The sequence below is a fragment of the Trachypithecus francoisi genome, unplaced genomic scaffold (genome assembly GCF_009764315.1).
Source record: "Trachypithecus francoisi isolate TF-2019V2 unplaced genomic scaffold, Tfra_2.0 Lachesis_group10, whole genome shotgun sequence".
NCBI lineage: Eukaryota > Metazoa > Chordata > Mammalia > Primates > Cercopithecidae > Trachypithecus > Trachypithecus francoisi.
In genome coordinates this window covers 72,662,186-72,676,599 of record NW_022681455.1, presented here as the reverse complement: position 1 = coordinate 72,676,599, position 14,414 = coordinate 72,662,186, and the positions used below count along the sequence as shown (strand labels likewise).

Genomic DNA, 14,414 nt, shown 5'->3' with positions numbered 1-14,414 from the left:
TTTCTAAACTAAAATATAATGACAAAGATTCTGATAATGTAACTGAAAGCAATTTTACTACTAAAGCATTGAAATATTCTATTTTAAAAGAAAGTAGTCACTTATTAGCATAAATATAACCATTCATAGAAAAATGTACATTCAGAATGAGCCTCAAATACCACCTATATAAGCCAAATACCGTGTTGTACTGTCAACAACTTTCCTTTTATCATAGAGAGTAGAACTGTGAATACTATAGGCTGGGAAGGGTGGGGGAGGAGAGGATGGAGAGAGGTGGGTTAACAAATACAAAATTACAGCTAGACAGGAAGAATGAGCTCTCACTTTCTGTGACACTTAGCGTGAATATGGTTAACTATAATTTATGTTTTCAAAAAGCCAGAAAAAGGGACTTTGAATGCTGACAACACAAAGAAACAATGAATGTTTGAGGTGATGGACATACTAATTACCCCGATCTGATCATTACACATTGTATACCTATATTGATATATACTCTGTATCCCATAAATATGTACAATTATTACACGTCAGCTAAAAATTCAAATTAAAAAAGTTTTAATTATAAACTCTAATTCAACAAATATGTTTCAAAACATATAAATAATTTTATATTTTATCACTATATCCATGCTCTAATTTCTTCAATATTAAGCTTACCTTTCTTTTCGGTCCAGACTGCTTAAAACATGAAAAAGAAAAAAAATGTAAGAGGCAAGACCTCGTTGATATATCACTGTAGTTGTAGTAACTATAGTCATAAGGCAAAACTATAATGTGATCAACTTGTTTTAAATACATTATATATATATATACAAAAAATACACTAGGTTTTGAGTCATGTCTAAATTGGTTTTCCGTTTCTGTCAATACACAAAATAAACAATCTTTTTAGATATTTAACAGGAAGATGAATACACAAAAATATAAAAAATTCTTGAAAGGGCTTTCACTATCAAATATTTGAAGATATGTTAGAACACAATATTCCCTGCTATTCTCCAAGGATCTGTTCCAAGACCCTCAGTGGGTGCCTGAAAAGGAGGATAGTACCGAATCCAATATACCAAAATGAAGCATTGGTGGAAACATTTCATAAACAAAATGGCTGTCAACCACATTTTCTGATTACGTTGCCAGAAGATGAGCAAATGTTTTTGTGAGCACGTGGGTTTTCTGCTCTGTATACTACACCTGGTTTTATCATATGCCTGAGAGTGTTGCTACATAGCACCAGAGTTAGCCTGTCCTTTCATGTTTAATCCCATGGTACCTCCTTTGTACTTCTATGAATAGTATGTACTTTCCTCACCTGAACATAATTCTCAATATCTGAAAAATTCAATAATGATATCATAGCAAATTTAGAAACAATCTCAGTACTAATAAGGGAATGGTTAAATCAAAACCACAAATAAGGAGGAGACTACTGTTGTTACAGAAATAGTCTTCAAGAAACAATAGCATTTCCTAGAAGTTATAAAATTTGTATTGGTTCCGGACTGATCCTAATATCAGGTATGATTATTTCCTTTGGAGTAAGAAAAAAATTTTTTAAGGCTGAAACTTTTGCACGAAAGTCTTAGATTAAATACGGTATATGATTTGGGACACAAGGAAAGGCCTATAATTTAAAATCATGGCTTCCCACCACAAGTCCAATGTATAAAAGTTGCACCCTTCTCCAAAGTTCATGAAAACTCCAAAATGCTATTAACATCAATTACTCAAGAATGAAATTATATAATCCCTCAATTTAGAATAAAATGAGATTCACATCTAATATTATTTCTCCTTATAATAAAAGGAATGAAATATTTGGAACTGTCAGCAAAGCATAAATTACAAAATCCCCAAATTCCTTTACCAATTCTTATACTCCCATCATGTGGAGTATGCAACTACAATATCGATTTAATCCTAGCAAATGAAGAAAAAAGTATATAGTAACTTGTTTTTACATGAACACATTAAAAACACACACACGAATTTTTAAAAACTTTTCAAAAGGAAAAGCATTACAAATGTACATTAATATATCTGAAATTTTATCTTTGCTATTTAAAAAAGAATAACTTGCATAAAATAAATGTTAAATGACAGAAAAACGAGGTAATATAATCACATCCCTATTAAAGAAGCGAAGCAAAATATAAACACAAAAGTTTAAATCTAGTCTATCCTATCCTATGTATTTATTTCTTATACAGCTGTTATTTCCAGAAAAAGTAAAATGAAAACCAAAAGTTAGGCATTAATACCTAATGTAGCCATTTCCAAGTCTATACTGCTGTGTCCAAGAAATAAGAACAGTTTAGTACTTTCTTGTTTTTGTTTTTGAGATGACAGGGTCTGGCTCTATCACCCAAGCTGGAGTGCAGTGGCACAATCACAGTTCACTGTAGCCTTGATCTCCCTAGGCTCAGGTGATTCTCCCACCTTGAGCAGCTGGGACTACGGGTGTGCACCACTATGCCTGGCTAATGTTTGTATTTTTTACAGAGACAAGGTTTTGCCATGTTGCTCAGGCTGGTCTCGAACTCCTGGTCTCAGGCTATGCTCCTATTTTGCCCTCCCAAAGTGTTAGGATTACAGATTTAAGTCAACCACGCCTGGCCTCGGTTGTTTTTTATACTCACCTGTACAGAGGAAAGGAAATAGGTAGAAGAACAGAGGTAGAAGAAACGGGTTAGGCATAATGCTTCCCAATAAGCCAAGGGAGTTAGGAAAAGGAAAACAGTAAAAATTAAAAATATATATATATACAAAGACATACACCAATGCTCATTTTTCTTATCCTTGAGAAAAAATGCATTCATTATAATATATCTGATTAACAAGTCATGGAATTCTTACAAGTATCTTCGATATGTGTTTTTATCAAGACCTGCCTTAGAGTTGCTTACATATTAAAATAAAACATAAAAAACGGGGAAAAGTCATTATTAGTAATGTAGGACTTTGTAAAAACGTTAACTTACACTCTTGTTGGACTATTTCATACAATATAGAAAAGAAAAATTACCTTCAATTAGTACTGTAACTGTGGCATTAAAAAAAAAAGAAAAGAAAGAAAGGGAAGGAAAAAAGACTAATAGATAAATACTGGTATCATTGATCTCATTTATAACTTCAAAAATTCTCTCAAAATGGGCCAGGTGTGGTGGCTCAAGCCTGTAATCCCAGCACTTTGGGAGGCCAAGGTGGGCGGATTATTTGAGGTAAAGAGTTCGAGACCAGCCTGACCAACACAGTGACACTGCATCTCTACTAAAAATACAAAAAAAAAAAAAAAAAAATTAGCATGGTGGCACACACCTGTAATTTTAGCCACTCAGGAGGCTGAGGCAAGAGAATTGCTTAAACCCAGGAGGTGGAGGTTGCAGTGAGTGGAGATCACACCACTGCACTCCAGCATGGGCAGTAGAGCGAGACTCCATCTCAAACAAACAAACAAACCCTCTCAAAACGGTGCTTTTCACTACTCATTAAATATTACTTATTCCAGGAGCCCATATTCCTATGTATGAATTATATAAGCTTTCATAGCTATCCATTTCCCCCTGAGGGGTGAAGACTTTAAAGATAAATATGATAAGAAGACTTATAAGGACCTTATAAGAATATTATCTATACTTAATAAAAAGTCAAAAAAAGTGTAAGTGTAAGTAAAACATAAACCCATATAATGTGCTGTTTCAACAAGTATGATTGAAGTTAGGGGCAGGGATGGTATGTACAGACTTTTAAACTTCTGCATTTTGTTTTTTTCCCATACTTCTCTCCCATTATTAGTGTATAAACAATCTATCTTTTAAATATGAATTTAATTAACAGTTGGAATAGTAGTAAGAAAATAGACTGGAACCTTAATTATGTCCCAAAGACTAATCTAATGTGATATTTTAACAAACTTCACTCATTCTGTTTAGATAAAAAGGTGTAAAGCACTCGTTCCCATATATGACTAAAGAACTACAAATTACCCAGATTTTAGTAGGTCTGATTTACTTAAAAGACAAGATATACCACTCACCCCAAGAATACACTATGTATGAATTACCAGATTGACAGCATTTGTTTTCATTTCAAATTATTATAAGACTTGGGGCAGGTGCAGTGGCTTAGGACTGTAAACCCACCACTTTACGATGCTGAGGCAGGAGGACTGCCTGCAGCTGGAGACCAGCCTAAGTAACAAAGCGAGACCACATCTCTACAAAAAATTTATTTTAAAAGTTAGCCAGGTGCGGTGGTGCATGCCTGTAGTCCTAGCTACTCAGAAGGCTAAAGTGGGAGGATTGCTTGAGACCAGAAGTTTGAGGCTGCAGTGAGCTATGACTGTGCCACCACACTCCAGCCTGGGCAACAGAGCAAAACCCTATCGCTATAATTTAAAAAAAAAAAAAAAAAAAAAATGAAGACTTCAGAAAATAAGAACATTTAGGAGAAGCTGTAAAAGCCAATGTGTTTACCCTCACCTGAAGTCTAACAATTGTGCTAAATCCCTGGAAGCAACAATCTTAGTTAAAGCCTTTCTTTGTGCCTTTGAAGATGTGATTCCTCCCGCATGCAGTGTCCTCTTCTACCTGGTACACTCAAAAACTCCTTTAATGTTTCCTTTATAAATTCTTGTTCCCTTCTCTGCAGTTTTACTACACATATTTTGTATATCTCTACTGCAGCCCTAACCATGCATGTAATCATTTGTTTACTTGTCTTTCTGTACCCTAATCAATCTCTACTGCAATCAAACTTGAGCTTTACTGGTAGGAATTTTATCATAATCATCTTAATGTACCTCATCTATGCCTGGTATGCAGCATAAAATCATTCAATGTTTTTGAAGGAAGAAAACTGAAAAACTCTCAATGACTTGTCTTTGAACATCAAAATCTTTTTAGTGACAGTCATACTGCAGTTGGAATAAGAAATGTTTATTCTTATACAGAATAAATAAAAGACAAATGTATGTAGTATCTGTCCTGCTGACTTGATTATATAGTTTTCTGTCCTGCTGACTTGAGTATACAGTTTTCTTTACTGCCCCTAATTGTTAAGAATTTTTCAATCAGGATTATTTCTTAAATACAAATTAACTCTCAGGTTGTTGATTTTAACAATATTTTAAACATTTTACCAATTATATACAAGTTCATATTAACTGAATCTAATCTTTTATGTAAATGAGCAATAATACACATGTAAAATGTTGTAGGTGTTGCGACCTAGAGTAAAACAAATCAATCACAACCCAATTTCCAGACTGTTAACTGTTTTTTTTTAACATTACCAATGAGGAAATGAGGCATGGAGAATAGGTCACTAGTAATTCTAAACTAACAGACAACTTCAAAAGCAAAAATAATGTAATAATTTTGGTTATAAATGAATCACCTAAGTTGATTATAAGGTTTAAATTAGTATTTCAAACTTAGACTACATTATCAGAATATTAAGACACCTTTATCAGCAATGGTTTCTATTAGTATCATCAGTGCATAGGAACGTGTCTACTCTTTTTCTCTCCCTTAATTACTCTCCTTTTATTGCTTATTCTCATGTTTTTTACCACAAGTAGGCCAGAGAGCTTGATTTGTTTGTGTACTTTGCAGTAGAGCAAGCCAATTTTTGGTATGCATAGTAATTTCTTTGTCCTTTTAAATTTTTCAAGTATCTTATGTGAACACTATTTGATACAATAATATATTTAAGGCAAAAAAAAGGTTGGTTTATCACGAAGTGTGAGGTTACTTAACGTTTTTAAGTAAAAGATCTGATAGCACATCTATGTAAACAGAAAAATATAGCAAGGTTCAGGACATGTCTTCTAAATGAGTCTAGATTTTACATTTTTAAAAAATGAAGAACAGCATCTAAAATATATGCCAAATTTTTAAAAGTTACTAGTTATAAGGAACTGTTTATAATGCAATAAACAGATTATTTATTTAACTCTTTTAGCCTAAGAATTTCAGTCAACTGAAAGGTCATGTAAAACATTCCAAAAATGGTCCCCCAAATGTTACTTTCATTATTTCGAGTCAAGCAGTACTTTCAAGATCAATGAGAACTCCTAAATCTAACTAAAACTACAAAATAACATTTTCTCCAACATTTAAAACTAATGTGACTTGTTTTGATGCTATGAACTTTTATAAACCTTATAAAGAAAGTAAGTATGGTATTAACTGTAATTTTACTCTTCAGAGCTAAACTACCAACTGAAGATAGTTAAACACTGTAAGGTCAATATTGTAAATCAGTTTAATTTAAATATCATCTTAGATTCTCTGGATTATAATGCAATAGAATAGGTCTTATTGAAAAATTCTCTATTTACAGAATGTGATTACTCAAAAACAGATATAAAATAGTATAATTTCATGTCATGAATTATTTCAGAGATATATCTCTACAGACAGTGAAAACAGTAAGGTTTCACAAAGGAAAAAAATGGTTAAAAAAGGTGAAAACCTATTGAAGAGGATGCCATGTATATACTAACCAAAGACAATTAGAATTCTTACCTTTGGGCTGCTGTTTTTACTACTGGTATCTGTGCATGAGCATGATGAAAACGTCTACCATGAACTACAGTTCCAGAACATAATGATGTATTTTGCGTATTTTCACTGCAGATTCAAGAAACACAAAATAATTTGAACACGGAAAAATTATATACACATTTATAAAAGAAATCTTTTAAAATCTGAACAAACACACACAAAAACCTTTACCAATAATAATTTTAAAAATTTATGGATAAACCCAATTGTCTATTGGGAGTTTTCCATTTCTTGAATTTGTCTTTCAAATGTTTCCAGTCCAATTAAAGAAAACTAAAAAAATAGCAGATCACCTGAGGTCAGGAGTTTGAGACCAGCCTGGCCAACATGGTGAAATCCCGTCTCTAATAAAAAATACAAAAATCAGCCAGGCATGGTGGTGGGCACCTGTAATCCCAGGTACTCAGGAGGCTAAGGCAGGGAATCACTTGAACCTGGGGAGGCGGAGGTTGAGAAAATTTAAAAAATAAAGCAGAACACTAAAATAAAAATCAGGAGTCCTAAATACTATTACTGATTTTGCCACTGACTTGAAAGTTACTGAGCTTTTATGTACTTCATTTGTCTATGCGTAAGTTGAGACAGCAGAAATAAAAGTGACTTTCAACCCTATTTCTGAGTTGCTACTGATACCCAATCCTACCAGTAACAGTGGTTGACTACGGTAACCAGTAGGAAAGGTGGGTTATTTCTGAAAAAAGGAGGAATAGGAAATTTTTAAGTCCCCTATTGAGACGATCCTGATTAGTATTTCCTAAAGGAGACATGACCACACCACTCTATTGTGCTTCTTCAAATATTATGACTGAGATTCTACTAAATGTATGAAAACAAAATCACGAGATCCCACCCTAACAAAGTATTTCTGGCAATGTTTTATTCAGAAACAAGAGACACTGCAATCAATCCTACTCCTAAGACTCAAAGCAAAGAATCCATATACTGGGACCATGCTACCTCTTGGCCCTATTGACAAATTCAGAAGAAAAGGTACAGGTTGGACCTATTAGCCTCAAAGTTTTTGGTGTCAAACTCTTCCTTTATCTTTTCTATAGGATGTGTGGTGAAGTGCCTATACCTCAATTTCTTATTGTTGCTCAACATGTTAAGTCCAATTGGGTTGCCTTTCAAAGTTTTAAAACTTTCAGACTTGTTTCGTCTTACATATGTCTTCAAGATGAATTCACCAGAACTACTAGCAACAATTTCAGATCGACGATTTAACTGTAAAAAAAGATCCAGAAATATGAGTCGATAAATGCTATAATGTGATAATCTATCAACAACTATTTGAAAACCATTTAAAAGCAGTAAAAACGTACAGCCATTGGGAATGATGGTGGATAGCACTGGCATGGATCTAAGAATGATTCAACTGCCTACTTTCTTTTCCTAAAGACAATGCAAACTTGTAGGAACATGGAGGTTTATTGTATTACTTTCTTTTTATGTAAATCTCTCCAAAGATATTTGAGACAATTAGGGTAGAGGATCTTAGGATAGCTTTCTCCAGAGAGTAAAAAGTAAGCATTTCCCCTGCTTATCAGGCCTTGCTGTTATCTGGAGAACACTACAGCCAAATATGGCAATCAGCTGTCATTTCAACTTGTGCTTTTGTGTAAGAACTTTTGCCTTAGTATCAAAGTTTCTATACAGACAGAAATTGATACTTTATACTTCAATAGATGCAAATAATAGTATAAACATATCAGTAACAATCACTTTAGAGAGATCACAGTATGTAACGGGCAAAAGGAGCAAAATAAATTTGTAAAGATTCTTTTATCATACAATTATACAATTACAGGACACAATTTCAGTTCCCAGAAAATTTAGAGACAACTGTTGAATTAAAATACAACATATAAATTATTTTAGAATCCTGGCAAATCTACTCACCTCCTAATTGTTTTGATTTTCCATCATTTTATTTGTGCTCCTAATTTGGTAATCTACATCAAATTACTGGGAGGAAATAAGGTGTAAATAAGTTTTTAAAAATTTATGGCTGATTATCTCACAGATTAGAGTACTCCGATTATAAAATCATGATATGTAAAGTCTGGAATTGCCTAAAACTTTAATCCACTGCCCTACCCCAGCCTAAGACAGTTTTCCAGGTAATGCAAGCACAGCATCAAGAGAACTACTGTGAATAGATGAATCCATTTGTTCAAAAAGAGATCAAATGATTAGAAAACCAATTACAAACAAGGACCTTACTGATGTCAGACCTGAAACTATAAGCATTATTTGCAAAGAAACGTCAGTTTACAAAGCTTCAATAACACTGCATTAAATAATAACAAAATGTAGCTATTTCCAGAAAACTGCTAGTGTCATATACTGTGAATTACATCATCTCATATAAATCTCATGACAATTCTAGAAAGTAGACAGTTATTGGCAAGCCTAGAGTCTGCTATTCTGTCTGGATAACATACGACTTATACAAAAATACTACATAGTAGTCCCCCTTTATCTATGGTTTTGCTTTCTGTGGTATCAGTTACTAACAGTCAACTGCATTCCAAAAAATATTTTAATTTAGCCACTCCTCTGCTAGTAGATACTAAGATTGTCTCTAAAGTTCTTCTATGGTATCACCATTAAGTTTTTCAGAGATTACGAATAACACTCAGGAGGCAAGGGAAGTACATACTAATTCATAAAAATGCACCAGGGCATAAAACATGAAAGGACAGCTTAACTCTGGTACTATGTAGCAATGCTGTGGGGCATAGTTAAAGCCAGGTATTACTGTTCAGAGTGTTTAAGAACCCACACGCTCCCAAAAACAAAAACAAAAAATATCTGCCTGTGTTCTGGCAACACAATTAAAGTGTGGGTGATAGTCACTTTGTTTATGGAATGGTTTCACCAATGCTTCATCCTAGGATATATGATTCAGTATTTTCTGGGGTTTCAGTCATTCACTGCGAGTCTTCAAGGGGGACTCTGGATATCAATCTATGAAATACATTTATACAAAATAAACACTGATACAGGGACCAGCAAACTTTTTCTGCAAAGGGCTAAAAGTATTTTAGGCTTTCTTGATCATATAGTCTTTGTACCTACTCAACTCTGTCCAAATATTCAAATCTGTTGTTGCAGCACAAAAGTGGCCACAAACAATTTATAAGTAAGCATGGCTGTTTTCCAAGAAAACTTTACTTATGGACACAGATTTGAGTTTTATATTATGTTCACATGTCATGAAATAGAATTCATTTGATTCTTTCTTCCAAGCATTTAAAAATGTAAAAACCATTGTAGCTAACAGACAACAGATTTCAGGCTAGAGCTTTAACAGGACAACTCCTGTTTATAACATTAATCATTAAGTAACTAACAAGCATAACTAGAATTTAAGTTCCACAAGAACAAAAAAATCTGTTTTGCTCCAACACTGTGCTCAATATGTATTTTCTGCATCAATGAATACTTCATTGAGAATACTAAATATGCAAAAACTTATCAATGTTATCTTCCACCCAAAATTATCACACATCATATAATTTAAGTAAAGTACTGATACTGAGGAAGTTTAGTTCTGAAGAATATCAGATAAGAGAACCTAAATGAAACCATTAAGCTAGAGACATATGTATGTTAAAAGCACTTATATTCTGAAAAAAAAGAATTGAAACAGTAAAAAATTAGACACACTATAGAAAATACAACTTTGAAAGAGAACCAACAGCAGTTCTATAAATGATAAATGTCACTGAAATTTTTAAAAAGTAGAAAAAAAATCCAATGTATGGATTACCTAGCAGCTTAGATACAGCTAAAGATAAAAGTAAATCGGAAGATAGAGCTAAGGAAATTATTCAGAATATGGTACAGAGATATACTTCTTCATTCCATTAGCCTTTTTTTTTTCCTTTTTTGCTTTTAAACATAAAATACAGGTTACGGGATTCTTCTTTTTTTTTTTTTAATGATGGTTTTATGTCTATTAGAAGGTCTAGAAATAATAATGTAGAAAGGTAAAATCCACAGAGATAATGACTAAAATGTTTTCTTAACTAACAAAAGATATAAATCCCTTAAAAGAAGCACAGTGAAACTGCAGAGGCCCAAAGGCAAAGAGAAGATTCTGTGAAAGAGAAGGGGAAAGATATGAAGACCCTGTGAACTAAAATAAAGGATTTCTCCTAATTCCACACTCATTTTCAAATGGAGAAACCAGTCTATAATAGTTTAAACCAATGATCCATATGGACCTGAGGAAAGAAAAATAGCTCAGAGCAGTCTGAGCTCTGTGAGGCCCAGAGAGATGTAGTAAGGAATTTCAGTCATAGTCCCCGACCTATGCCCAAAGGCAACTATTTAAAGGTGTTATGTGCTTTTTCTTGTCTGTAGTTTCCTGACTAGCAGATAAATTACGTAAAATGTTGGCCAGGTACAGTGGCTCACGCCTGTAATCCCAGTACTTTGGGAGGTCAAGGCTGGTGGATCACCTGAGGTCAGGAGTTTGAGACCAGCCTGACCAACATGACGAAATCCCATCTCTACTAAAAACATAAAAGATTTGCCAGGCGTGGTGATGCATGCCTGTAATCCCAGCTACTTGGGAGGCTGAGGAAGAAGAATGGCTTAAACCCAGGAGGCGGAGGTTGCAGTGAGCTGACATCATGCCACTGCACTCCAGCCTGGGCGACAAAAGCCTCCATCTCAAAGAAAAAAGTTATCACAAGTTGCACATTGTGGTCCTCATTCATTATCTTCATGTTCCATGAATTTGTGATACAAAGAACAAAGTATGGCCAATCAGTATCTATTGTTAGCTATTTTAATGTAAATTCTTGGTAAACAACTTAAGAATAGTTTCTCTTAGGCCGGGCGCGGTGGCTCAAGCCTGTAATCCCAGCACTTTGGGAGGCCGAGATGGGCGGATCACGAGGTCAGGAGATCGAGACCATCCTGGCTAACACGGTGAAACCCCATCTCTACTAAAAATATAAAAACTAGCCGGGCGAGGTGGCGGGCGCCTGTAGTCCCAGCTACTCAGGAGGCTGAGGCAGGAGAATGGCGTAAACCCGGGAGGCGGAGCTTGCAGTGAGCTGAGATCTGGCCACTGCACTCCAGTCCGGGCGACAGAGCGAGACTCCGCCTCAAAAAAAAAAAAAAAAAAAAAAAAAAAAAGAATAGTTTCTCTTTTTTCATTAAAAAACTCACTGTAACTGCTGCTAATCGAAGCATACATGTGGGACAACTTAAATCTATGCTCCCAGGTAGCAGTCCTCAAATGTGACTCAAATAAACTCACTATAATATATTAATTTTTACTACATTAACTTATTAACTACATTAATTTTGCCTCAGTTTCTTCCTTTAGTTTGACAGACCTATACATTACCTGTAAGCTATTCAAAATCCAGGTAGATATATGTATATATCCCTGGGACACATAAAGACCTTCTGAAGGATTATCAAGCATGGTAGCTTTAGTCATAGTAATCAACTTTAAATCCTCAATCTGGCTGGGCGTGGTGGCTCACACCTGTAATCCCAGCACTTTGGGAGGCCAAGGTGGGTGGATCACCTGAGGTCTGGAGTTCGAGACCAGCCTGCCCAACATGGTGAAACCCTGTCTCTACTAAAAATACAAAAACTAGCTGGACATGGTGGCACATGCCTATAGTCCCAGCTACTCAGGAGGCTGAGGCAGGAGAATTGCTTGAACCTGGAAGTGGAAGGTTACAGTGAGCCAAGATCCCGCCACTGCACTCCTACCTGGGGCACAGGAGACTTCGTCTCAAAAAAAAAAAAAAAAAAGTACTGTATTGGCAAAAGCATACAGAAATTAACAAGATTTCAGTGTTTCCAATTATTTCTGAGAGTATTTGGTTAAAACAAAACAAAACAAAAAAAGAAACCTAAAAATAACAAGTATACCAGCTATTCAAATCTTGGTAAAGCTTTTTTAGTGTATTTCTCCAAAATCTGGAAGGTCAGGACCTAATGACTGGATTACAAATTATTTTTAATTTTTAAATGTTTGGTCACTATGTAATTTTTGCCATTTAACTCAAAAGGAAAGAACTGTGGCTAGGCACGATGGCTCATGCCTGTAATTCCAGCCCTTTGGGAGGCCAAGGTGGGTGGATTACTTGAGGTCAGGAGTTCGAGACCAGCCTGGCCAACATGGCAAAACCACTAAAACTACTAAAAATACAAAAATTAGATGTGGTGGCAGGCGCCTGTAGTCCCAGCTATTTGGGAGGCTGAGGCGGGAGGATCACTTAAGCCTAGGAGGAAGAGGCTGCAGTGAGCCGAGATTGCCCCACTGCACTCCGGCCTGGGAGATGAGAGTGAGATTCTGTTTCAAATAAAAAAAGAATTGTACGATGATACTATAGCAAAACTATTTCCATATTTATCTATTTAGAATGTAACCAGGATTTCTCAGCACTTGTGTCTAACAAAAAAGTTTAAAAAGAAATTTCCCTCCATAAATATGTACAACTGTTACATGTCCATTTTTAAGAAAGAGTAAAATTATTCAGAAAGTTTCATTCAGGTAATATGGATTCATGAATAGATGAACTAAATGAATAAAAAGGGAAACCATCAGCCTCATCCATGTTAAAAGATAAATTTCCAATACTATTTTGCATAATAAATTTAATAACTATAAATATCTATAGTAATACTTTTTAGATCAAGTGTTCATTAATCATTATAATGATAACTCAGTTTTAAAAAAACAAACTTTAGTAGCAGGAGTTTTACTTAATGTTAAGCTTCAGTAAAGTTTATCTTCAGTGAAGAATATCTCTATTAAAGTGTGATAGGATAATAAAAAGATTTTCAATTACATAAAAGTATATCATATTAAGATTCTGTGGGAAAACTGAACAGAAGAAATATTAATTTAAGAGGGAAAAGGCACAATATAAAATTTCTAACTTAAAGAAGAGATGGTCCATGTATATTTAAAACAGATGATACTATCATATCAGAATGATCTTTAGAGTTCACTAAATAAATCAATGTGTCCTGTAGGTTTTACCTTAAAATATAAATATTTACATTTTAAAAATATGTAATAAAGCATATACTTTTACAAGAAATCATAAGAAATCTGAAAGCAGGCCAGGCGCAGTGGTTCACGCCTGTAATCCCAGAACTTTAGGAGGCCGAGGTGGGCGGATCATGAGGTCAGGAGTTCGAGACCAGTCTGACCAACATGGCCTCTACTAAAAATATAAAAAATTAGCCAGGCGTGGTGGCGACACCTGTAATCCCAGTCACTCTGGAGACAGAGGCAGGAGAATTCCTTGAACCCGGGAGGTAGAGGTTGCAATGAGCTGAGATTGTACCACTGCCCTCCGGCCTAGGCGACAGAGCAAGCCTCCATCTCAAAAAAAAAAAAAAGAAATCTGAAAGCTCTATATATGTACATTAAGACCAATGCCCTATATAAGTTAGTGATAGAAAACATCTTTTATTTTTTATTTCTGGTAGAGTCTCATTTTGTTGCCCAGGCTGATCTCAAACTCCTGGCTTCAAACGATCATCCTGCTTCATCCTACCAAGGTGCTGGGATTACAGGCAAAAGACACCATGCCTGCCCACATCTTATTTTCATCTACCCAGTTCACTCCTTTTTTTCTATTTTTTTTCTTGTCTATGTAAAGAACACCTAAAAAGCAGCACTTCAGGAAATCCAGATGTTAAAATAAAAAACAGGAAAACCTGCAGTGGGAAAAACCTTAAGAGTTTTTCAGTATGAATAACTTCATAAAGAAAAACTTAATAGTATTAACAGAAAAACATCCAATTCAATAATTTCCTCAGGCCGGGCACAGTGGTTCACGCCTGTAATCC

General features: G+C 34.8%; 1 protein-coding gene across 1 annotated transcript in view; it reads right to left on the bottom strand.

Annotated features, from left to right (window-relative positions):
• Positions 1 to 14,414, bottom strand: part of SENP6 (SUMO specific peptidase 6) — a 115,348-nt gene that overhangs the window by 75,202 nt on the left and 25,732 nt on the right. Inside the window, exons 4-6 of the mRNA XM_033219828.1 lie at positions 7,651 to 7,796; positions 6,534 to 6,638; positions 664 to 684 (exon numbers count right to left, since the gene is read on the bottom strand). Coding sequence (XP_033075719.1) covers positions 664 to 684; positions 6,534 to 6,638; positions 7,651 to 7,796 — 272 coding nt within the window. The remainder of the gene's footprint in view (positions 1 to 663; positions 685 to 6,533; positions 6,639 to 7,650; positions 7,797 to 14,414) is intronic.